General features: G+C 38.6%; 1 protein-coding gene across 1 annotated transcript; it reads right to left on the bottom strand.

Annotated features, from left to right (window-relative positions):
* Positions 1-5: 5 nt before the first annotated feature.
* Positions 6-26,581, bottom strand: LOC149023480 (uncharacterized). Its single transcript, XM_089142750.1, has 9 exons — positions 26,406-26,581; positions 20,149-20,254; positions 15,925-16,051; positions 13,940-13,992; positions 12,377-12,467; positions 11,444-12,288; positions 7,543-7,827; positions 7,406-7,462; positions 6-656 (listed from the first exon to the last, which is right to left on the bottom strand). Exons 1-9 carry the CDS (start codon positions 26,579-26,581, stop codon positions 459-461), a joined length of 1,938 nt encoding a protein of 645 aa, XP_088998876.1. The 3' UTR covers positions 6-458.
* Positions 26,582-27,662: the final 1,081 nt, after the last annotated feature.

Raw genomic sequence — 27,662 nt, 5'->3', positions numbered from 1 at the left:
GATCTGCCTCAATCGTTAGAAAGGGAATTCCAACCAATCAAAGAAATTATGAATCAAAGGACATTTTCTGTTACAAGGATCCTTGTTATACAAAATTTGCTGACAATATTAAAACTGATAAAAACTGTTACATGTATGCATGAAAGTTACCATAATTTTTTTTCTTTTTCCCCAAGGAGGCCACCCTCAATCCAGAAATCTGAGACATGACCGATAAAACTGCAAAAAAGTTGTACTGAGCAAGACAAAAGTTCGTCTATTTTTACAACTGCTGGCATCTGCAGCAATGGTTTTCCAATGTAAAGTGGTCATATTAGAAACTGTACATATGAAGAAGCGAACCAATAGCCGGAGACTGGGAAACCACGTATCTCACTTCGACTTCCATTGTCAAGAAAAAATGTTCCAGCAGCAATCTGTTGACCCCATGAAACAGTGTTTCCTTCATCCAACTAATTTCAAGATTTGACTTTTCCTCTGGACTGTGTGCGGCTAATAGGAGTACTGGGAGCAGAAGTAACGGGAGCAGCAACTGGGGAAGCATACGAGAGGTTGGTCTTGCGCTCTCTCGGGTATGGATAAACGATGGCAAGTTCATTCACACGCTGTAGTACATATTGTGGTATGGGCCGGCAGGAATTCTTCTGTCCTTCAACCTACAAACACATTTTATAGATCATTTATTTTCTATATTAAGGACGAATAAACCAATTAATTTCTACAAAGAAACAAACCAACAGCCCTAGCAAGACTTTCTTTCATGGAGACATCAGATGGTGGTAACATGTATTCAATATCCACTTAAGCATGGTACATACAACAAAGGGAGGAATACAATTTAGTTCAGTGTAAGCTCATGGAACCCGAGTCAGTGTGCAAATATTAATATTTGATACTGATAATTCATTATGGACTACAGGAACTACATACACATAATGGCCAAACATGGTTTCTCAAATTTCGCAAATTGAAGCAACAACTTCAAGAAGTTCACCATTCAATAAATCACTTCACACACCAAAATCTATTCGAAGTGGCACCAACATTACTTATTTTGTCTGCTTACATATCCCATCAGGGAAGGAAATCATTCATTAATGGTTACCGTTCATCGGCCAGATTAAGACATGAATTCATTCTAAGGTCCTATGTACTACAAAACCTTGCAAGACTTTGAATATCATAAAAAATTTAAGGTTTTTACATGACTCACTTCATCAGAAAGACATTGAGATGCAGCAGGACAGTAGACATCTCCATCTATAAACTGTGTGTGTATAGCCTTTAACCATTTATCTCAAGTCAAAAAAAAAAAAAAAAAAAAAAAAAAAAAGGAGACCTAACTTTCAGTCAATGGCTGCATCCACATTCAAATCAACCCAAATTATATTGGTAGAGTTGCCAAGGTACTACTCTCTGGATTAGCAATATACAATTATCAATAAAACTGTTGAAGTATACGTAAAAACAAATTCAGCAACCTTAGGCCTGAATAGGAGAAAAAAAAGGTTTGCAGCAAAAAAGAGGTAACAAAGGTATCCAAGTTCTGGAACGTGTAAGAGTAAGATAATAGGTAGAGAGAAGATCAATTCACATGAATATCTGATCTAACAGTCCATAATATACAGCATTAGGTGGCTACACACCAAGGAAAACAGAAAAAAGAACTTCGGAAGAGAATATTGAGAACACTATTTTGATTCAAAAAAGCTCTGATACCATGTTAGAAAACAAGCTTTAAATAATCAAAATAGTGTTGTTCTCAATATTCTCTTCTAAAGTTCTTTTGATTCAGATGAATGTTTCTAAGAGTTATTGGTGTGATGCAGTTTTGACTGCTGGTCATTTAATTAACCGCATGCCTATGCCTTTGCTTTCTAAAAAGCTCTCAAGACTTATGTAGCAAGACTCCCACATTAGAAATAGAAAATAGAATAAAAACAATAGCATAATACTATTCACGTGAACAGATTTTATCCCAAATTTACGTAAACTTCAACAAAAACCAAGTCGCCCAAAGAGCTCTTGCCTCCAATCAGGTCGTGGGCAGCTGATCGAGCTCCCAGAACAAAGATAAAAATTATGAAAAGATCAACATATCCTTCATTCCAGAATCCTCAAGATCAAGAATACAAGTAATGTAACCCAAGTTCTGGGTTAATCTCCAGGACCTTTCTGTAGTTAGAACTAGCAATAAATGAGCTGGGAGCTTTTGGGTTAAGGGATGTTCAAAAAATCATGGGTTTTCTTAAGGGGGGGAAGTTTTAGGGTTTTAACATATGTTAATATGGGCTAATAGTTTAGAAATCAGTTAGGATTCTAACAAACCCTAATGGATGGAACTTTGGAGAGAAAACAGTTCAACTTGTGGAATGGGATGGGGAGGGTCTAACAATTAGGGAATAAGGAACTTGGTTGGGTATGGGATGGGTTCTTGGGGATTTCTTGATCTTGCCTTCTTCCCTCTTTCTTTCTTTGTCTCTTATCTTTTCTTTCTTTCTTTCTTCCTTTCTTCCTTCTTTCTTGTTTTTCTTTTCTTTATCTTCTCTCTTTTCTGTTTTCTCTTTTATCTATGCTGCCGCAAGATCAAGATGGACAAGAAGGGGAGGGAATGGGGAAGAATGGTAGGGGAGGGATGCCACAAGGTTTGGTAGGGGTAGGCAAGGTGATGCAGAATTGAAGACATATTTACGAAAGAAGAAGCCCATTGGGTTAGGCCCATCAAAGGCCTAAAGTTGTCACCTGAATCAGCCCATGGCTTTCATGGGCTAGGGCTGTTTTAGTGGGTTAAAGTTAGCCCACATATGTTGAACTTCATAGTCTAGACCTAAGCCTAAGTCTAGTTTTTGGAAAGTCAATAAAAGGGGCTTTAGTTTGAAAATAAGAGAACTCATTGTCAAAGGAGTTCTCCTTTGTCAAGAGTTAGGTAGTAGACTAGTAGTTGAGTTATTAATAGGTAGGTGGTGTTAGCTAGTGGTTGGATGTTGCCATTAATGTTAATGTCTCTTTAGAATGCTATATAAAGAGACTTATGTAAGTGGTGAAGACACAACTTATGAATTGAAATCAAATTGCTTGCTAGCATTCTTCCTCTTTGGAGAACCCTTGTGTTTGATCAAGGTAGGTTGGTGTTCGATCCAATCGATCCACCTTGCGGTGTGAAGCCCGGGTGTTACATGTTACATTGTTATTGTCACTTTCTTCATTATAGTTCTTTCCCTATTTGAAGATCTATTCAGCCCGTTATAATACCATTCTAGTTTCAGCCCCTCTTTCCCATCTAAACTTTGTTTCACCTTAAGTCCATCAAATTTGAACTTGATTCCCTGAAAAAGGTCCTATTTGGCTACTGTTTTGATCATTCAAATACAGTACTACATTACAAGGCTTCTTGGGAATGCCACAGGGTAGAGGAAGAGGGGTTGGAATGGAAGGGGGGGGGGGGGGGCTCGCTGATGCACTTACAGATTAGGAGGCTGCTCTTGCACTTGAGCTGAAGAAGGGAATCACCAAGAGCATTGCTAAAATTTCAGAAAATACTCAGCCCAGCTCGTGTGGTATCTTCCCACGACTCCACACCTTCAATTTGCGTTAATCTTCAACCATCCTTCTTCCATGGAGTTGGAGGGCTACAAATAGCCTTACATGGGAGGAAAAAGGATTAGAACTTAAACAAAGAAACCAAATTGGACTCAAATAGGGAATCATAAATAGATTAGGATCCCCTTTACAACTCAATAAATGTATAACTTTCTTAACTAATAACCAAGACCACTAAAAATATTAAGGGAAAAAAATTGTCTAAAAGGAATCTTCACAAATAGAATCCAACTAGGACTCTCACATAGACTAGGACTATTATCTTAACCATGACATAATCAACTAAAGAAAATAAAATAGATCTAGACTCGTCAAGGAATCTAACTGGACTTGGGAGGCCCCAAGGAGGGGCATGAAAAACAACCAAAATAACCCCCTAGCACATTCAGCCAACCCTAGTTGCTGCATGGACGGGACTGATTTGGGACCAAATTTCAGGCCTCCATGGGCCTGCTGACCCTGGTTACATTAATAAGTACCACCAGTAAATGCATAAACCATTATTTCTTACAAAATCAGGCTAGGCTGTTGTTCTTGGATATAATACTAGAGCTTTTTGCCCTGCCTTTTGGGGGAAAAAACTGAGGATCAAACAGAATTACACCAACAAAATAAACACTAAAGTCATCGCCATTACCTCATCCTCAATCAAGTTCAAGCATATACCAACACTACAGTTATCACCATTATCTTGTTCTCAACCAGGTACAAGACATTCTAGCGTAAGCTAAATCCCCAAATGTTAGCTAAATGTGAACTCAAAAACATCTCTTCACTGTGTACTGTCAGCATTATAATTTTTTCATATGAGGATGATTTCATGTGTAGCAGCATTAAACAGTTATTAAAAGGATGATCAGATGTTGCCCCAACATTAAGGTGGTTTATAAGTACCCGCGGATCGAATATGGAATTTAATATTAAAACAGAGAAATTAACAAAGATAAACAGGTTACAATGGTTTGCTGCCCCTCAGCCGCAGGCTGCCCAAACACTCACAAAAGCATTGCCAACCTTTTCCTCACACTTCCCCTCAATTTATAATCCCCCAATCACCTCCCTCCCTCTCTCTCTTCTCCACAGGGCCTGATCTCATGATCCCCAGGCCCTAACATTACCGGCCCCTTGAAATTCACCTTGTCCTCAAGGTGAAGGAAATTTAAAGTTTGATCTTCACATATTTGCCATACAGCCATGCCGATTAAGCATCATTCACATAGGCAGAATAGCAGGCACATTTCCAAAGACCCAACTGATGTCCAGTGTCCTCTTTCCATTTCACCCTTGTCCCTGGTATTTTTGAGGTGCCCACGTCAAAGAAACCAAAAGTCTTCAAAAAACTTGGCATCTTCAAATTGAGGGTTTGGAATGATAGTAAAGGGAATTGTTTGCCCCGAGTTCACCTCTGCCAACGAACTTAGATACTCGAAAACTTCTGGTTTTCATCGCTCAACAAATTCCTAAGTGCAGAAGGAGAAGCAGTTACCAAGATCTAGAGTAGGTTTGTTGATTTCATCAGCCGTCGGGTTCACCATCATCGCCCTTGCCCTTAGTGTGAACCTCAGAACAGCCACCCAAGTATCATTGATAACTGTTCCTTCGAGCACACCTATCCCAGCATCCTGTCCCTATGTGAAAAAAATCAACTTAGTGAGAGGCAGAGTCCTTGCTTGCCTGGCTATGAGCAACTCCTCCAAGATTATGGAACAAAAATTGTGTCAAGTCTTCCGCACCAAGACCGAAACAGATCTGCAAGAAATCTGGGGGAAATAGCATCAGATCTAGCGGCAATCCATTCGATCTTTTTGCTTTTGTCGCCAACAACGAAACCAACACCCAGCTCAGCCACAGCTGCCTCATTCTCTCCTCCACTGCCTCAACTTTGTGAGGATGAAGACGATGGTTCCCACTTTTGGCTCGGTCAAACTGCAGCTTTGGTGATTCCTTGGTTCAAACCGGTCCTAGGGTTGGACCATGTTCTATCTGAATTATTTGGGCCCAAGTTAATGAAGAGAAGGCTTGGGCCTTGGGTTAACAAAATGGGCAACGTTGGTGGTGGATCTTTTGAATGGTTGGGGCCCAAATACTTAAAAGCCATGGATCAAAAAAGATGGGTTGGACATCGGGTTAATGTAATGGCTAGGCCCAAGGGGAGAAAACCTAATGGCCTAGTCTTCAAATCTGGTTTGCCTGGGCTTAATTGGTCCTTGGTCTTCAGAGTTCGTATCAAACTGGTGAATCGGCTAAGGGATGATTCAAACTGAAAGGTCTCCTTCAACCTCTCTTCTTCTTGTTTGTTGAGCTGCAACCCTAGCCGTCACCTGCTGTTTTCCGCCGGCTGCTCTAGGCCTCCTTCCACTCCACTTCTCATCGTGGTTTGTTGATCCAACCTTACAACTAGTAGCCTCTAACATCGAGCCTCCCTTCTGCTTTCTTCTCTCGGTTCGGTGAGAAGGAATCCTAGCAGTCTGCCACTGATTTCCTCCGCCCTCTGTTCCACACCATCTTCCAATATGTGCCCTCCTTCTGTCTCTAGAGTCGAACTCAGCTTCTCCAATTTCTGAAGGGTAGACCTCGTAGACCTCCAAGTCCCAGTTCTGCTTTACATCAATCGATCTGCAAAACCTCCTTGAAACTCGCCCAATTCAACACTAACCATTTCTTCCCGTAGAGCAACTCAGGGCTTCTCCTTCAAAGTGTTGTACAGCCACCCCTAGCCTACGCTTCACTTTCAAACTGGTGCTCCCAACAGAATGGCATAACTTTGAGAAGCCATCTCTACCCATCCCCTTCGCCAGAAAACATGGACAATCCAGTCTCCATTAGATCGAAACGTGCTCTAATACCATTTGATAAGTACCCTTGAATCGAATATGGAATTTAATATTAAAAAGAGAAAGTAACAAAGATAAACTGGTTACATTTGTGGTAGTCAACCCCACAGCATATTGTTGCCCCTCAGCCACATGCTGCCAAAACACTCACATAAACATTGCCCTACCTCTTCCTCACACCTTCCCCTCTATTTATAGTCCGCCAATCACCTCTCCTCCACTTGGCGTGATCTCATGACCCGATAGCCCTAACAGTAGTCAATTGAAAATCCCACCAAAAGCCCATGGTTCTTGGAGAATATTCTACGCAGATTCACTAGACAGGTGATTGGATTGATCATCTAGATCACTGGTACATAGGGCTGACCAATCCAAAGGCCATCTCATCATTATGTGTGTTGTAAACCTAGTACCTTGGACTCGTAAAACTATCACTGAAAATTTATGCAAACTATCATAGCTGGACAAACATAACAAGAAGTTAAAGTGAACCTAATGTCCAATCAAGGTGGTCATCCATAAAAAAAACTGTAAAAGAGAGATCCAACCAAGATTTCAAGCAACAAAGAAGTCAACGATGGAAGTGGTATATCTGTCAATGTAGTTAACCATTATAGTTTTAAGAAAGCCTAATAGTAGGTTAGATCGTTCAGACTATTTTATAATTCTCTAAATAAATAAGATTTTATTATATTTACTATATTTATTTTTTCATTTTTTTAACACCCAAGAACTCAGGAAACAAACTTTTAGAAGAATGTGATAGCCTCACATCAGTCATACCCAAGCCATTGATGTAATGCCCATTACTAACTGCTAAATTATTGTTATTCTGGCATGAAGCGATCCTAAGACACCACATTTATCAGTGAGGGCAAGTGTAAAGGTGAACTAAAGGCTAATACTTACTGTTATTGAAACTGAATTTTACAGAGCGAAAGAAAAAGGAAAAAAAACTATAAAATGCTAACCTCCCTCTTGCTTCGCAACTGTGCACAGCTAGCCCTTAACAGATTTCGCCATTTATCCTGCAAAGTGTGTAAATTGGTAAATAAATTTACAGAGTCTGGAGATAATGGGTTTTTTTTAAAAGCCAATTTGGGTTTACCTTTAGATCAACAGATGTTCGATAAGCAGATGAGGAAAACAAAGACCTCTTTATTTCAGTCCATCTTCCAACTCCATATTGCGAAACACCATCAATCAATTTCATCACTTCAGAAAGAGTCCACAACCTGTGGTGTTTCCGCCTCATCCTGCCTTTTGCAGATTTATTTGTCGTGACACAGTCATCAGACATGTCATCTTGTGATTCCACAGCCGTCTCAGTACTCAAATTTCTACTGGGAACTATAGGTAATTTGTCTTCCTTCATACCATCAGAGTAATATCCCTGAGAAGAATGTCATCAATTAAATACTAGAATTTAAAAAGAGCAGCATATATTTGCTATTCTAAGATGGGAATGGGCGCTCTTCCAACTGCAGGAAGGGGAGGATTGAAAAACACAAATATCTCAATGGAAATTTAACAATGTGATCTAGGCTTGCAAAGAATTCTTATCAGCTGTCTATTTCCCTATAATTTTTAATCTAATAATTAGTCTGAGACAGACAAAGCCCCCATGCTAAGGCCACCCCATTTGCTATGAGAAAAAATTGATCAAAGAGCTTTATGTCATCCGTTTGAGCGAAAATTTCGTGAACAAATTGATTCTTTCCTTAAGGCAGCACTTCCCAACTTTGCCTATATTGGAAATGTCTCAGTATGTAAGATATGTTCATTGGAAGGGTCTGCAGCAAAGTTCCTTTCTGGAACACATCAAATGTCCAACTTCAAAATGCAAAAGTAGACATTTCCAGCAGTCCGGTGCCTAAATGTAAACATAGAGGTTGCAGAGATCCATATACGGAGGAGAACAAGGACAAGGCAGGATATCAGCAGCTGTGGCAGGCTGGAACACAACAAAAGTATATGGAACAGAGAAGAGTCTCTGAACTTCAAATTTCTTGCCTAAAGATTCAAACAAAGAAAATAAACAACGTAGAACCAAGGTCAAAAACCCCATTTGGGTTTGCTATGGGTCCACTGAAGTGGCCAAGGGTCAAGTACACAGCAGCAGTCTTGACTTCGACTGCAACTCTCAATGAAAAAGGTCACAGGAAGGAATATGCCAACAGAGGAGTTTCCCACCCAAGGGTTTGATCTGATTTGGATGGGTAAATAATACTGCAAACTGTACACTGATCAGAAACTAATCCAGCAACAAGTAATTCAACCAAAATGTGCCAACAGTCGCAGAAAATTTGTTTCGGGTTTGTTATGGGTCAACTGAAGTGTACAAGAGCCAGGTATAGAGTGGCACTCTGAATTTTGACTGCAAATCTAAATGGAAAAGGTCACAGAAGGAATGCCAACAGAAGAGCATTTCACACCCAACATGTACCAATAGTCACAGGAAATATATTTGCGTTTGATCCAATCTGGATGGGTAATAAGTACTGCAAATATAAGTTTACCACCCAACAAGAAGTAATCCAAACAAAATGTAATAACAGTCACAAGAAATATGTTGAGGGTGGGTCTTGACTAGACAACTAGACAGCCTAAGATTAAACATATCTTAATATAAGCTTGTGAATAGATCTCATCTGACATGTCACATTCGCAGTTGCCATCCTCTGTCTGTGAATAAGCAATGACCTTTTTCATTCTCGACAAGTGAATCTATTAGGTCAATCTCTTCTTCTCACTAAAACTTGACTGGGGGTTGCAGACAAAGAGGAACCATGAAACATAGGAGGTCTACCAAGGAAAGGAGAATGAGCAAGAGAGATAGAGAGAGAGATCACCAAGGAAGGAAGAAGGGGAAGCATATGCCAGGCCACACAAACACTCAAACAAAACCAATATTATTCCAAATCAAATCTTTGTTCTTGGTTACATAAATACACTACTTGTACATATAAGATAATGAAAAAAAGACCCTTAATCCTAAATTCAAATTTTAACAGAACCAATATCTCAAATTATTTTTAAAAAAAAAGAAGAAGAAAAGGAATAAAACAATACCACACTCCATAGCCTAAGTACAACAAATGGTAACAAGATAAATCCAGATAAGTAAATAAACTACTCTATCCTACCAGACCCATATCCCAAATTGGATTGGTTCTCAGTCGGGGCTCTCAAACAGATTCAGCCTAGTCGAAGGAAGTCCTGCTGCTTCCAGAAGATAGCCTTCCAAAATAGTAGTTGGGTCATGGCCATCAAGAAGAACTGGGAATGGATGAAGACAGAGCATGTTACCAGAGAAGATGCTCGAAATCTTTTTTTTTGGAAGAATACTGAGAAAGAAAAGCTCGGTAAGGTGAAACTAGTGACAAGGATCCACGTCAAGAAGATTCAAAAGTAATTTCTTAACCGTAAACTCAATAGTTTGGAAGTAGCCCACAACTGAAGAAGATATTATTGTTTTTGCTGAGAAACTCAATTGCAAAGCCCAGCATGATTGACCTGGCCACAAGGCATCTCCTAAAATGGCAACAAATTTCAAAATTTTCTATTAAAATTCAGAACCTGAATAGCAACTTGATGATGGACCAAATATATAATGCTCCAGCATGAGAACTGAAATTGATTAAATACAAAATTTTGCAATGAGTAGGCAGGACTCCTTGTCTAACCGGGAGTATCAGCCGGATCTGGATCCAGATCCAAATACTGACGGTATTTACTTAAAACCTGTAGTAGGTATCTTGTGCCTAAACAAGACTAACAGAAGAGATTTGAACCAACAAGAAGAACCCTGTAAGTTGATAGACTAATCATGAAGGATGAACTGGATGACGAGATCACCAAATCCAATGATATCCAGCAAAAAAGTAGCTTGCTAGAAGTCAAAATGGAAAGCACATGAAGCAAACTCTCTGTTTTCTTCCCCTGTAGTTCATGTTTTTACTTGTTCTTCTGTCTGTCCTGGATTTCTAAGTAAACGAAAACCGAATCATCAACATCAAGAAGCCAGGCAAGGCTCAATTCATGAGGACAATTTGGTAATGCATGGATTAGAGGAAAAAATGGGCAGGACAGAGCAGAAATTAGACAACAAGAACCTTTGGAACATGAAACCACCCTTTTTGTCAAGATTCTTACAACTACCCTAGCAATTGGTGATTTCTGTTGATGCATTTGATTGGAGCCCAGGAGGTAACGATAGAACCATGTTTCAAAGTTTTCCTGCAACGGAGCCAACTGCAACACCTGGGTCTTACCAAGTTTGAGTTGAAATATTTCAAACCAGGATACACAGAAGTAGAAAGTAGCTCTAGTTAGGAAGGGGCAACAAACCAAAATGCATCAACCAGGTAAAGGCCTTTCACATTTTGTATAAATAGCTAAAAAAAAAAATTAAATAGTGCCACAGGAAGTCTGTCTTCTTTTGATTATCACTGCCAATGAAAGAACATCAAAAAATAATTAAAGGCATCCGAGGTTGGAAAGCTTATTAATATGGTCAAAGCAACACGCTGAAGGCATTAAAAGTTTCGATATATATACAGAGGTAATAATCATAAATGCTATCAGATTTTATGTTCCAGTTTCAATAGCTTTGTATGAAATATTCCTTATAATACAATTTCCAATTGGATTTTATAATATAACCTTTTAAATCTCACACAAGAAATTAAATAGACAAGTTTAGCAACAGCTACTTGGTGTTTTTGTCCAGGATCTGCACTTCCACTGTCTTGTTGTTCTAAATTTTGCATTTTATTATATAATTGACAACTGTAAGATCCTGTGGCTGTGGTTAGGCAGTGATATTATGATTGAAAGTGTTTCATGCCTTTTCAATTATCTCCTAAGCATTAGGGAGTAACTCCAAGAAGGCAGAAAGTTTCTTTACATTTTTCATATATATCAACATAGAATTATATCTACAGATATCCACCTCAAGTACCAGACTAATAAATCCTACTTAGCAAAAGATACCAAGTCTTTCTTACCGAAGCATATCTACTTTTCTTTGGACGCCCTTTCCGAGCCCGATGACCAAATGGCACCTGAATACCAGAGCCACCAAGATAGTCCTGCCGACAAACCAAAGCCCTGGCTCCAAAACCCCTCAGCTGATGCTGATATTTAACTGGGAAAACCTTGTCTCTCGAACTGGTTGTGGGAACTTTCAAAGCCGGTAACTCTTCAATGTACCTCCGTGTGGGCTTGCGCAATCTCTTCTGTCTCAGAAGCAAACTTTGCCCATCTCCGAAATCCGCTTCAGCAGAAGTTGTCACTAATTCAACACCCACAGAAAGGTTTTCCCTTTCCATACCTCTGCTGAATGATGTACTTTCACTCCCTTGAGCATCTGGATAGAGCTGATGCATTCGTCCCAAAGAACCACTACTACAAGTGAGCATATTGCCTTTGTTCTCATTAGTTTGCACTCCACACTCCATTAAGCTTGAAACATTCTCACACTCCATTAAGCTCGAAACATTCTCACACTCCATTAAGCTCGAAACATTCTCAAACTCAACAAGGTCTTGTAAACCAAATGAGATACGCCGCTTTAACCACTCCTCGTCTGAGACAGAAGTTTCACTTCCAAATGTGCTCCTGAATGTTTCATGCAGGTCATAGATGCCGATCTTGTCAAGTAACATAGCATTTGGATCAGATGAAGTTTCAGGAACTGGAATAGTTGATGTTGGCAATTCTGATAACAGAGGAGTTTGAGTGATTCTCCCACTCCATTCAGAGGATAGACCTTCCAACTCCATAACTCCCAGACAAGACCCTCCGCATGAACCATTATTCAAATCAGAAAATTTACCAGCAAATTCAGCATCTGAACACATGAATCATAGGATATAAAAACTTTTTAAGGAAATTTACGAGAACCACTTTCAAATCGAGGCTACCAGAGGAATGCTTACCTAACAGATACTCATCACACATAGTAGGAAGCCCATTTGTTTTATGAAGATCCCCCTCCCCATCAACTCCATTCAACACTCCATCTGGAAACTACAGATATTTCAATCTTGTCATGATGCCATCAAAGAATGTGTATCAATGAAACAAAAGGGGCAGTAACCATTTATAGGGCTGTCACTCAAACACACAAAAGGGGAAAGTACATCATATCCTTTTTATTATTATACAGAAGTAAAATAGCACCAAAAAGGAAATGAGATTAAATTATATAGTTTTACCACAGAAACAAAGTCTGAAGATTTCTCCAAAACCAACCATTTCAACGGAAACCTGATTTTTTCTGAACTCCAAAGATGAACTATTAAATCTTAAGAAAACCAAAATATCATAAAAAGAAGCCATTTGCAGGCATGAGGTTGTTAAATTCATAGCAGTAATGCAAATAATATCCAACCTCAAATATTACAACAACTCTTGACACCTAAAGACGGAATTTGTAACTGATGCAGTAAATCAGAAACATAAGTTTCAAGAGCAGAACATATGGAGGTCTAATTTCCCAGGGATAAGCCAGCCAAATCAAGCATTAACACCATTCCCCAAACATTTTGTATTCATCGTAACTATTTTTGGCCAGGGATTAGATTTTCTATTCAGACAATTGTAATTGAATTTAAATTTTTAATTATCGCTATTAACCTAACTTGGAGACATTTCAGTGCACAAGGCTCCTGCCACTGCGGCATCTGGGGAAGATCACATATATGCAGCCTTCCTCTGCTTTGCAGAGAGGTTGTTTCTTGAGACTCAAAGCCAATGACCACTAGGTTAAAATGAACTTGCACAACGAAATAACATAAAATAATTTCTTTAGTCAATTAAACAAATTAGAAATAGTGCACTCCTTATAACCAAGGAATAGTACTAACAGTTGACAAGAGAATGGAAAAGTAAACTTTAACTAAGTGGTGAGGAAAAAGATAAGTTATGCCATAAAGTAGAGTTTAAACACCTGGTTCACCACTTCACCGAAAATCTTAAACTGCTAGAAAAAGGCGAACTTCCCCAGGTCAAACACTTGACCTCCCTGTTTTGATATTGTATTTGCTAATGTTTCACCTAAAGCTCAAACTAAAGGTAAGGGTAGCATTAATAAATATGTTAACATATCCAACAAACCTCATATATTTAAGATTTGGGATGGGATGAGATGAGTAATAATATCTACACAAGAAAAAGAAGAAAAAAAACACTCTCAGTAATTTAGAATAGCCCCATTTATTTATTAAAATAAAATAGGGTGCACCAGACCATGGCTTCTAGCCTTCTACCACTACAAGGTCTAGGGAGGGTCATGAATTGCGCTGCCTCCACCATGCTTTCACACAAACATAACTACTAGCTTGCAATGGAGCTTACCATCGTACCAAGGACTGTCTTCACCAATTATTCAATTAAATACGAAAGGAATTTTTAACATCTATGACAGAACAAACTACTTGAGTACCAATACGAGATTAGAGATGTGGTCTAAATAAGTACAAAAGAAAATGAATACGTACTTCAAATTCTGATTCCTCCTTGCCTCCTTGAGAAGTCTTAAAATCCTGTGTTTCTAACCAATAGATCCCAAGGAAATGCACATGCATTAGAATGACCAAAACCTCAAGAGAGGCAAAGAAAAGAAACATAAAGTAGAAAATAAAATATGCCTGAGACCCAGAAGATGAAAGGAGTTAAAAGAATAGTCTCGACAAAATGAACTAACTTCCTGTCAAATAGTATCAATCAAACAGAAACAACTATAGCAGCCAGTCCAATGACATTTCACACAAAAGACAACTCAAGCAATGCAACGAGTATGTGCGGTGGGTGCTCAGAGGCAGGAATAATAGTAACGCGACCACCATTATTCAGTATAAGTCAAGACATCTAGTGATCCTCCATAATAAGGGAAACTTTTTCTAGGGTTTTCAAACCACTCTCACAGCATAACACACGAAACAAAGGGATACCATTTTGCAACCAGCCATCTGATAAAAAAAGACACATTGAATAGTTTTAAAGGCAAGTTTGGAGACTTTCATGTCTTTTGCTACTTCAGGAAGATTCGGACAGTGATTTCTGCCTTTTTAAAGGATGCAAAAACACCCTTCCCCCTGTTTTAATTGATCAGTGACAGTCTTGAAAAACTGCTCTAGCTCACAAAAATGAACAGTCCAGCTCCCACCATCTCAATAACCTCCTAACTTTTATGTTGCAAAATATGGTGTAGCTGGACCATCAATCTGAAAAATGAATCTTGATCTCCAAGGTGTCATTACCAAAAATATTAATTATAACTTTGGACACTGCTCTATCTCCCAATAAATACAGCAGTCATATATTTAAAAGTTTTAGAAGAACAAAAACAAACCCTTTCTTTTTTAAGCTACATGACAAAGGCTAGTTCAAAAAAATGCAGTGCAGAGGGATGTCTAAGCAGAAAAAGAACTGAATCCATTTCATGGTTGCCAACGAAGCCATCATGCACAAGCCTCCCTCCCTGAGCAGAAGAAGTTTAGTTGAGACTAAGACTCCTATTAACTGTGGTTTTTGCAATGAATAGCAGTAAACTAAATGTGATTAATGAATCAAAATATATAACTGGGACATACCAATACTGTAAGGATGGGAAGTCACAAATGAAAGCTTTTTTCAAATAGAGAAGCCCTAAGTCAGATCGGGAAGTAAAAGCAACATTAGTCGACAGCATTTCTAGGCTGAACTTTTCATGATAATAGAAAACCTAAAAAGTCATGAGGCATCCAGCTTCCACTCCAGAAATACGAAGACATAAAAACCAAACCTTCACACCATCCCCCGACAAGTCTTTATGTCGGGGACCAACCTTTAGATCAAGTTTCAAAGACTCCTAACATCCAGAGTCCAAGCAACCATTTACATATTGGATTCAAAATCAGTAGCTTGATACCTGTCATTGAATCCTCTAAGTCAAATTCTATCTTCTTCTTTTTCTTTTTCTTTTTCTTTTTTCCTTTTTTTCCTTTTTTTTTTTTTTTTCTTTCTTTGTTTGGTTTTAAAAGTTAACAATAAACTTAACATTAAAAAAATAAAAAGGCACCTATTATAAGAACAGAAAAACACTACCCAGCAGATACATTCATATAACTACACGAGGGTCATACAGACTCTACAAGAGACCTCTTCCACCCTCTGACCACTGTATATCAGACAGATTTAAAAGGGTTATTCTTAGCCATCAAAGCAAACTGACCCTAGAGTTTGCATCCTATTACGCTTTTGAAAATTTCTGAGACCTAATCACTAAAACTTCTAGAAAGACATTGACATCATGCAAGAATCATTATGAAAATTTGAATGAGCAGCTGTGTTGAAAAAACAACCATACGTTTAATAACGTAATAGTCAAGGGTTCACCTAGGTTCCCAGTTGCCTAGGCACCTTGTTCATGTCTTCTTGCATCCAGGACTACTGAATATGATCGAGTCAAGTGAACATGAAAACTTCATTTTTAGACACTTACCCTTATTTGGGTTGACACATAAGATGTTATCCATTATAACCGTGCCACTCTTTGGTTCCACAAATAAATGCTCAACTTCCATGACATCCTCTTCTGAAGCACAAAGAAAGGATACATCATCCTCAACCTAAACAAGGCATGATAAATACATCAGAAACAATAGTCCAAGTTACAAAGGTCTCATCTGTCTATTCTCCATTAGCAAAACAGCAATGTCAAATGAATAGCATCTCAGAAGTAAGCCTACCAGAGAACACATTTGGGGGGAAAAAATGCAAGATCATTTACAAGATTTGAGACCATGAGAATATATTATGATTTGATGGATCATTTATCCATATATTAGTGGACAAATCATTTAGGCATAACTTAGTATATGAAGGAAAATTTTCGTACTTTTGGCAGTTCCGAGTACATCTTTGATATCGGCAATTATCAATAAAACTTTACCATGAAGAAGAATAAATTTGCCTTTTTCCCAGTTTTTTGACAGTGCCTTTCCCAGTTTTTTGGCAGTTGAGCGGACAGCCTTGAAATTGATAATTACTTGAAAAAAGTTCACCAAAGAAGAATAAGTTTGCCTTTCCCTGCCTTCGAACTGTTTTCATATATCTTGAAAACCCAGATGGGTGTAGGACTAATTAAGACCAATGCCCCAGTTCAGTTTTTTTTTTTTTTTTTTCCCTGTGGAAGGAGAAGGGAATCAGTGTCATATGACCAAACCCAAACCAGTTCAAGAGCAATCAAATGGATCTATCTTAGTATATAAAAGGGAAAAAAGTTTTTTGTTCAGAAAAAAAGGAAAGAAGATTCTCAAAATATTTTCCCATTTAATTTAAAAGATATTTTATTGTATTCTTTTGTGGGTTAAGCAATAGGTCCCAATGAACATAGAGATGCAAACAGAACCAAAGAATAGCAGTTATAGAATATAAATTTGAAATTAATAAAAAAGGAGAAATTTTAACTACTATTTTCCCCCTTTTTTCCTCTTTTCCGATACACAGTGACAAAGTGAATTTAATCAATTTATTAAGACTAAATGTACGAGGCATCAAGGAAAAATAAAACATTAAAGAACCATTATGCACCAAAATCATATCCACTTCTGCAAATTCCTTCTTCAAAGCCCAGTCACATGACTCACATCATGCATATCCTTAGGACTTTACATACATCAAACATTCAAAATATCCGGTTCCTCTTCGTACAACCCCATAATGTTGCAAATGTAACTAGTTGCCACAATCTCAACCCTTTATCCCCATTGTAAGCTTGGAAATATCATCTTCAACTCATGCATTGATATTTCAAACAGCTCCCAGAAATTTTTCAATAACAGCCACAACCAAGAGAGTCAAATGAAAAACTTTCCCTACTTCCTCATTGCAAAAGACCCCCGGTGAATTTGAAAGCCACCCTTACTTTTTTGGTTCTAAGCATCCTTATAACCCATGTAAATATCAGGACGTGTAAACAATGCTGTTATTAAAACACCACAAAGAAAATCATAATATCATTCTCTCGCGTGGAAAATTTTGAGTATTGGTATCAGGTAGCATATCAGAGTGGGTCATCTAGTTAGAGATGTCTTTGTCAGCAAGAAATGTTAAAAACATGAATGGAATTAGTCAATAAATGCATGGATGAGCTTATCACACATACAAAAAAATTAAAGCATAGAACACTTTCTTATGCAGTATAAATATATCAGTTTGATGCACGGATTGAGTCGTTTTTATCTGATCTAGTGATGCATAACCAGAAGGGGGGGGAGGAAAAAAAGAAGAGCAACTTAACCACTTCTTCATAATATTATGATTCATGATTTGATCAATATGAGTCCCCAGACCTTGTTGAAACAGTGAAGATCAAAGTCCTTTTTATGTTAGATGATTTTCCTACAGCACAAATCAAAGAGAAAAACAACTTTCCAAGATCTACATGTCTCTCAGCTTCATATATCTCTCTCAGTTTCTGTTTCACAGGTTATCCAAAAGGAAGTTCATCTTACTTGTATTAGACCATATCAGATCCATACCAATGGATACAAAAATTTCTTTGAAAAATTAAGATTAAATCATATGCAGGGGTCTGCGCTTTTACCACACATTAAAAAGGGCTATACCAGTGCAGAGCGTTCCAGCATTTGTTAGGACTGGGAAGGGTCAAATGTACAAAGCCGTTACCCCCTGTTTCCAGAGAGAAACAGTTGTCCAGATATGTTTTATGATTCTCATTTCAGCAACAGCTCTTGGGCCTTCAACAACAAAACAAAAAACACTGAAACCAAAAGACAGCAACTAACTTAGTACTTGCTTTTTTCTGATTTGGTCTCCTATTGTATATTTTTCCACCACAACCTCCCAAAAACAAACAAACAAACGAGAAAAAAAAAGCCCAAACCAAGAGAAGGAAGGTCATTGTTGACATATACATTTAAATTGCCCTTTCCTAACAGTTTGAGCATCTAGGTGAAAAGATAGTTAATTTGGTATCAAAGCAGGTAGATCACCTGTTCGACCCCTCGAAGTGCAATGGAAGTCTCCCCCCCCCCCCCAAAACAACATTTCTTCTCCCTAGGGACCATGTGATCTTGGCCACATGCGAAAACCAAGAGTGTGGGGGATTGCCAATGTATAAATTTACACAACCCTTCCTCAACAGTTTGAGCTTTTAATTGAAATGATAGCCATCAGTTATATAAAACAAAAGGATCATCAGCTATTTAATCCATCAACAAATAGCATCATCATAATACAAGAGTCAGAAAGAGAGAGAAGATGTGGAATTGCAGAACCCCAGTAGATGTAAAGGATAGCTACATCATCCAATTTTTTTGAACAGGAAAAACTAGAAACCAACCAGCTAACTGGAAGAAAAAAAAGGTAGCCAGTGTCAGTTAATTGTGAACCAACCAGCTAACTGGAAACCACAAAGGTAGCCAGTTCTAGTTAACTGTGATTAGATTGACCATAGTTACCAAATAGCCTAGGCAACCAGGTTTTAGGAAGCCCAAGGCAATGGCCCACATTTTGTCTGTAATAAAATGTATGCACTATGTCACTAGGCGAAGCCAAGGCAATGCCTTGTATGCCATAAGGCAATTATGGGCTGAGCAGTTGCTTTTTTAACATTTTGTATATAGGTCATGTTTTTTAGGATTTTCTAAATGATCAAAATATGTTCCACACTACATACTATTGGTTGTTCACTTTTTTAGCATGACCTTATTTTACAATTAAAGAAATTGTGTCGACTGAGGGCTGAGGTCATCTTTGGAATACATTAAATTTATGTAAATCATAATTACTTGTTATTATGCAGTGTTGCTATTGAATTATGACAAAATGAACTTATTTTTGTTTATTTTAATTTAATTAATGAAAATTCACACAATTATGAATTTAAAATTATTTAAAACTTGTTTAGCTTATAAGCAGAATAATATAAGTTCTAATATGCTATTTATGCCACATAAAATAGCATATTAAAAGTTACGCAATTCTACTTATAAGCTCAAATAGAGGCGGGCCTAGGTACAATCGTCAGTGGTGACCGTTGTAGCTTGAGGTCAAAGCCTCGAAACAACCTCTCAGCAAAAACTGCTGTGGTAAAAGTCTGCATAGGAAATTGCTCCCCTGACTCTGCTGGTATAGAAGCCTCGCACACCTAGTTTGCCTTTTTATTTATACCACATAAGATGGTTGCACAAAAAAAAATGTACACTAAAACATTTTGTCTGCCAAGGCAATGCAATACAGCTGCCTAATCACCCTGGCTCTCAGGAGAGCCCTCAGATGCCATGGTCACTTTGCCACTTTAATAGTCATAAGGTAGACCAATTTCAGTTCTTAAATCAATAGGGCAGCTAACGCCAATTTTTCTTATTTAAAAAGTGCTGGAAACAGAAAAAGAGAAACATGAATTAAACTATGAAGAAATAAATACAAGACACCATGGCAAGCATAATAGACAGAAACTTGACAAGCACCCTATATGATACGGTACTTAAAAATAACAAACCGACATTGTTAACGTTTTCCAGAATCAGCAAAATGTTTTATTTATGCACATAAAATAGTTGATTAATAGAAAAATGTTAGTCAAGGATTACAAACTGAGACAAGCAGGTGGAATGCTTTAGTATTACAACAACATGAGTAAGTCAAGAAAGCAGAAAAGACCATTTTCCATCTAAGGTTAGACAATGGCACTCCATACCAGAAATTTGCACATCACGGTATTTGTTTCGTCACTTGGAGTCATGGAAGTGTCTTTGTCTCCTCCAGCAGAATGAGGCACTATCTCTGATACAGGACTCTGTTGCCTGTTTCAGTACATTTCCTTTAAATGGAAGCCACACTAAAGAACCATGGAGAAGGAAAAAGTAACATTTCAACAAAATTAATACACAAAGGGTTGCACCTACTACAGTCATCACTCATCAGGGCCATAGTCCTCATGGAATATAAATAAATAACAGAATAAGGAGAATTAAACCAGAGGAATCATGTTCGGCAAAAAAAATTATGTACATCATGAACCTCAAAGATAAGCCAGTCATTATTATTTCATAAAATAAACCAAACCCCAATCCCTACTCTAGTCATTTCCCTGGCAGGATATAACAGGGCTGTCACTGCCTTTCATTCCAATATTCCTGTACGATAAAATTCCCGATTTAAGATCAAAGATCACCGACTAAAGCACTTACTCTGCTAGCAGAGACCTCCAAACATTATGTTGCAGCATACATTCAACCTCTTTTTCTTTTAATCCAAAAGTAACTCTACAATATCACAAAATGAACAAAGTAGCAAATCATATAGAATACTTAACCTACTTCCCTACAAAAAAAATCCTTGAAATTTTCTAAGTATTGCTGACATACCCCTTCTACTAGATATGTCAATGCTTCTTGTCAAAGAATCCCCAAGAAGGAATACCTTGGAACTCATACAAGATTTACTCATCTAATTATTGTTCTGTTTGACCTTTTATGTCCCTACTTTTCCATGACGGTTATGTCATGATGCTCTTAAAGTCTTAATCATCAGTTAAAATGTTATTTCTCAAATTTCAACGGTAATGCCCCCATCAATGTTATTAACATCAAAAAAGGAAGACAACTGCATTTTATCATGAATATATGGCAACTAGCCAAGAAATATTTCATTGCATAGATAAAAGCATTGACGAGCATCTCCCTCTGCAATCCTCTCTACAAATTCATTGCAAAGATCCCTACCAATTGCCTTCTAAAAGCCATTCCCTCTATGGTTAGCCCTAACCAGTTTGCCTTCATCTCCAGCCACAATATCTCAATTAACATCCTCCTTTACTCAGAGATCATGCATGGCTTCAACCATAGGCACTCCTTAATGTAGTATTGTATTTGATTGATCAAACCAGTAGCCAAATAGGACCTTTCACAGGGAATAAAGTTCAAATTTGATAGACTTAAGATGAAACAGAAGTTAGATGTGAAAGAGGGCTGAAACTAGAGTGGTTTTATAAGAATAATAGCATAACAAAACGGGCTAAATAGATCTTCAAAACAGGGGCAAAACTATGATGAAGAAATTGAAAGGACAATATGAGAGAATTGAAAATAACAATATAACAACCAGGCTTCACACCGCAAGGTGGGTCGATTGGATCGAGCACCAACCTACCTTGATCAAACACAAGGAGTCTCCATAGAGAAGGATTGCTAACAAAGCAATTTTATTTCAATAGATGAGTTGTATCTTCACCTCTTACATAAGTCTCTTTATATAGCATTCTAAAGAGACATAAGCATTAATGGTAACATCCAACCACTAGCTAACATCACCTACCTATTAATAACTCAACTACTACCTAACTCTTTGACAAAGGGAAACTCCTTTGACAATGAATTCCTTTATTTTCAAACCACAACCCTTTTTATTGACTTTTCAAAATTCTAGACTTGGGCTTAGGTCTAGACTATGAAGTTCAACATATGTGGGCTAATTTTAACCCATTAAAACAGTCCTAGCCCATGAAAGCCATGGGCTGATTTGGGTGATAGCTTTAGGCCTTTGATGGGCCTGACCCAATGGGCTTCTTCTTTCTTAAATATGTCTTTAATTCTGCATCACTCCTCCACTGCAACCCTTCTCAAAATTGACATTCACAAAGCTTTTGATCCTTGCGTTGGGACTTCTTCACCAAGGTTCTCAACCAAATGAACTCCCCCCCCCGTTTCTCCCACAAGATGTTTTTCTTGTGTTTCTTCCCTATCCTCTTTGCACTTGTGAATGGCTACCCAACTGGCTTCTTCCCCCTCCAACGTCAAGATTCAATAGGGTGGCACTTTCCCCCTACCTCTTTTCCCTGAGTCCAATCCAAAACCGACCTTCACCTCATCTCGCCTCTACCCAGATGCAAGTCCTTTAAGCTTACCCACCTTGCTTTTGCAAATGACATCATGATCTTCCACAAAGTTGATATCTCGCTCCATCTCCAACATTATGGCTTCCCTCTAGCTTCTTGAATCCCTCTCTATCTAGCCCATTAACCTTCTCAAATCTGAACTTTTCCACTTTGGCACCTCCAATTCCCTCCCCTCATTTCCTACACCTAACTGGCTTCTCTCTTAGAACTCTCCCTATCACGTATTTCAGGCTCCCTCTCATCTGGGAAAACATCCTTTGTTGTACACATCTCTCTACAGTGCACAGCTATATAATTTTGTACCAAATGGTTGGCTGAGAAAACAAAGCAAATACAAGACTATTGAGGATTCTAAAATTTAAAAATTAAGCTTTTAATATTAGCATTGTATTTGGTACAAAAGTGCATTGTGCACAGCAGAGAGATGAGCACAACAGAGGATGTTCTTCCCTCTCATCCCCGCCTGTCTCCTTGCCCATCGTTGACCCCCCAGTGACCAAGTTCGCAAAAAGCTTTAACTCTGAAAGTGCAGACTTGTATCACACACCGGGAGAGTTGTCCTAATCAAATCCATTCTCTAACCCTCTTATAAATACTAGTGTGGAATTTTTTCTATGCCAAAATCCACAATCCACGACAAAGTCCCTCTTCTGTAGCTTCCTCAGGAAATGCCAAGGATCTCCGAACTTCATCCACCGCACCAATTGGGCCTCCATCTGCAAACCAAAATCAAGTTGAGGCCTTGGCATTTGTAGAATCAAGGACCAAATATTGCCAGCCTCCTCAAGGTAACCTGGAAAGTTCCCTCTAAAGAGGACTCCGTTTGGGTCAACTAGGCCTCCTCCAAAAGGAGATATGGACCATCACCCCCTAACTCCTTCAAGACTTGGAAAGCCCTCCTCTCCCTCCACCTGCTTGCTATTACCATTATTTCCTACTCCATTGCTGACGGCTCCAAGATCTTCTGGCTCAACCTTTGACAACCACTTGGGATTATCTTCAATGTTGTTGGTGCCAAAGCAGTCTACTCCTCCAACATCCCCAAAACTACCTCCTCTCCTCATCCATCTCCAACAAAGTCTAGTAACTTCCCCTCTCCCCACCCTTTTAAGCTTGATCAGATATGGACCCTCACCACCACCCCCCCCCGGGTAAAAAAAAAGAACCTCTCCCACTCCCAAGGATAACCTCCTCTAGCTCCCCTCTAGAAAAGCTTTGCTCGAAATCTCACCTACACCCCCTCTCCCAAAGTTTTCTCGTATAACCTAGTTTGGTTCAAGGGACATATCACTAGCCTTCACAGCTTAGAGAGCCCTTTACCATTGCCTACCCACCTAATCTTTTCTCATTAGCTGCTTTATTCAGCCGGTCGATTGTCATGCGAGAATTTTGATTACGGGGACTTTTTGGGAAGATAATGGATTGATCCAATTTCCTTTCTTAACCGCCCTAAACCCCTTCCATTCCAAAGAGGATGAATTAGAACGATTTGGGGGGTTTTGGGAAAGGAACTCCAGAGAATTTGGGAGATGACCAGCGTTACACAAGCTTCCAGGCAATTTCTTGGAGCTCTGTCCATTCGTGAAGTTTCCTTCTTTCTTTTAAACATCTCTATTGCTTTCATTAGTTGATGTTTACAATAGAGATGTTTTAAGTTTTCATTTAGTGTGTAGATGATCATTTTATTTTCATGATAATTAATTGGATCTTTTATACAATTCATGAATATGAATTCTTGACCAACATGACTATAAGGCACGTAATTGTGAAGCTTTCGTATAGGTTAAAAGGAATCAGAACAGTGAGTTTTTACATCTAGCGCATAGTAGTTCTAGGTGTCTTTTTCAGCCTTTCCTAGTTTTCCATAATCTTATTGTTGAGTTGATTCTTGACCGACATGACTATGAGCTGATACTTGATAGGATGTTCCAAGTGAATTAAGAACATCAGCACTGTCATAGGTGTGATTGTCCAATTTTGGGGAATTCTGCCAACGGGAAGAGAGATTGAGTGAATTGTGTAATAGAATTGATTGGTTACTTGTGCAACAATTGGTGAAGTCGAAACTCTGATATTCATTTTGATATTTGAGTTGTTAAATTCTTGCTCTGTTAGTTAATAAATTAATTATTTTTAATTATTCCCCGTAGAATAGTTTAGAATAAAATTGATTTCTCAAATTATTGATCAGCTAAACAACTATTTCAAATTGGTCTTCGTTGGGACGATACTCGACTTAACTATATTACTTGTCTCAATTCCATACACTTGCAGATTGCATCAAAAACAGGTACCAAAAGGTGAAAAGGAAATGGGAAGATCAATACGCAGTTCACCGATGCTCCACAAGGAAGTCAATGGAAAAATATATATTTTTCAAGTACTATCAAGCAGGAGGTGGTCAGGTACCAGAGTAGGTCAGTCCACGAAGAAGGTGGTAAACATACTTAGGTAAGAACTCTGACCAAGTTCCTACAATGGTTATCTCACAGAAAATATTCAGATCAACATATGTCAAATCCAACCAGCAGCTTAAAGTCAAACTCATCAGCACATAAATGGCAGCCCAATTTCCCCCGGGGGGGCGGGGGGGAAAAAAGGGCGGCCGGGGGGGGGGGGGGGGGGGGGGGGGGGGGCCATTTTTGGGGGGGGGGGGGGGGTCCCTTCCTTTCTTTTCCCCCCCCCCCCCCCCCCCCCCCCGCCCCGGTGGTGGGGGTGGGCCCGGGGGGGGGGGGGGGTGGGGAAAAAATAAAACCCAAGGGGGGGGGGGGGGGAGGAGGGGAAAAGAAAAAAAAAAAAAAAAAATGGGGGGGGGGGGGGGGGGGGGGGCGGGGGGGGGGGGGGGGGGGGGGGGGGGCCCCCCCCCCCCCCCACCCCCCACCCCCCCCCCGGGGGGGGTCCAACCCCGCTCTTCCCGGGGAAACGCACAAGCTTAAGACATAAATGGCAGCCCAATTTCACTGCAGGCTCGCAGTAGAAAATTAGCTAACTGCTGATCTTGCAGGACAAGGTGTTGCAAGGCCAATTATTTTTGGGAGGGTTGATGTTCCTCTTAATGTTTCTATTACACCAGTCTTCTTAGACTCCCTCAGTTTCAGCTTGAGGGACTCTGACCTCCCTTGCTGTTTTTGTTTTTACTCATAAATATATGACCTTTTTTCTTTTTCCACTTTTTCCCTCCTAAATTTGTTATTAAGTAACAAGCACACGGTTTCCCATTTATGTCTTGTAGCCTCCTTTTTGAAAACAAACTCCTAGATCAACCATCCTGGATATGAAAAAACCAATTATTTCTAACTCCTCAGCACTACAGGTCACTTGAGCGATATCTCTAAAGGCTAAGGCAATAATTCTAACTGGATGATTCTTGGATGTTATGTATGATGCATAATTGACATTACCATGTTCAAATGTTGAAATATTCAAGGTTAGCCGTTCACTCTTGCAATCAAAGCGTAAATCAACGTTCATAAATAATCACAACCATTATCAGATATCTTCCATGCATGGCCAGGAAGAGGCCATGCATGCCAGCATTCATCAGATTATCATTTCTTAATGTAACTACCATAGGCACTAAACACAACATTGCATGACCTTCAACCACCAAATAATTTCAAACGCAGCAACAGTAAACATTCAAAAATCTCAGAGCAACAAAAGTAAAGTCAGAACCGGATAACAAAACAAGTAAAGAAAGAAAAAGAAAAAACAACTTTACACAATAATCCAAGCATTATCGCAGCAAACTGAAAACAATACAATTTAGAAATGCCTGGTCATATATATCAAAATCAAAACAGACAACACTATACTCTCGGCAAATCCTAGCATCCACATATAAAGCTTCAAACTTCACACTGTAAACAGTACAAGTTAATTAAAATGTAAGAAAAAATCAAAAAAGCAAAAAACTCGGAAAGAAAACGAAACCCGGAAACGAACCAAACAACTGATCGAAGTCTGGTAGAAAAATATGGAGAACACAAAACTGAAACCAAACTTGGAGAACAAAGTATGAGTTAGATGAACACAAAAAGAAATGCACGAGATCTTACCTCGAGTGGATGTGGCGTGGAAGCAAGTGAAACTGTGGGAAAAACGCAGAGAATGAGAGGGAAAAGAAACTTGAGCAGTAAGCACTCACTAGTGAGAGAGTGAATGAAGCAGCACTGTAGAAGAACAGCTGAAAGGCGGTTTTACCATTTTCCACAACGGACTCCAAATGATTCATAATCATAATAGAAACTTTGCTTTGGAATCCGCTGCTTTCACACGCGGATAAGTGCATTGACGGTTATTGTCGTCTCCGTCCACGTAGTTGACGACGTTAATACGGACAAGGAATTAGAGATGGCGCCGTCAGTATATCTGAAACTTACTCTGGAAAATACTTAAATGCGGCGCTCATCATTCCGTTATCCCTATTTGGGATTATGATAACATAGACCTAAATTCATACCCTATCATACGCATGAATATGGAATCTTAAACCTAAATTTCTATCTGTAATAGAATATTGTGTATTTAATCAGATAAAATCATATTGCCCTAAAATATACTAAAATGATGGTGTCTGACAATGGTCTATAGTGTCGGATGTGGTCCCCTTATTTGTTAGGAGGTATCAGCAAACCTATGGAATTGTTTTATTTTTTTTTTTTGAATGAGTTTCATCCGGCCAGCTTGCGCATACTACGACTACATCCTCTAAGGCGCTTTTTTATATAATTAATATAGGCGGGGCGTCGCCCCTAGCCCTGAAGGAATTCAAACTCTGACCTCCTATGTGAAAACATTGCTCTTTACTAATTGAGCCACCCATCGGGGTTGAATTGTTTTATTCCTGTGCATTTACTATCGAGCTGAATTTCAGATCGTCGGATCCGAAATTTCGATTCGACGGTTGAAAATGTTTTGCCACATTAAATGCACAGGACTGAAGCAAGGTCCACAAACCTATGCGCTTAATTCTGATAATGGCTACCTAGGGTTGCTCCATTTGTAAGGCAAATATCTATTAGACTATATATATTTGCCAAAGTGGAATGAAAAAAAATAAACACGTAGATCTCATATATAATAGGATGAGAAAAAACGAAAAGTCAATAATAAATTTTGTAGAAAAGTGATAACTATGAGTTCTACTTTGTTGTTTTTCATAATTTTTCAAAAAATTACACTTATTTTGTGGAATTTTGTAGTAGAGTTAGCAGTCAACTTAGCAGACAAGATTTTTTAATTTAAATAAGTTTGTTTATCAACTTTTATAATAAAAAAAAAAAAAAACCACACTTTGAAATTTTATAAAAAAA

The sequence above is a fragment of the Hakea prostrata genome, chromosome 2 (assembly GCF_041222555.1).
Source record: "Hakea prostrata isolate BN-2017 chromosome 2, UWA_Hpros_2, whole genome shotgun sequence".
Lineage (NCBI taxonomy): Eukaryota > Viridiplantae > Streptophyta > Magnoliopsida > Proteales > Proteaceae > Hakea > Hakea prostrata.
The sequence above is the reverse complement of the archived record's forward strand: the minus strand, read 5'-3'. Positions and strand labels throughout refer to the sequence as shown.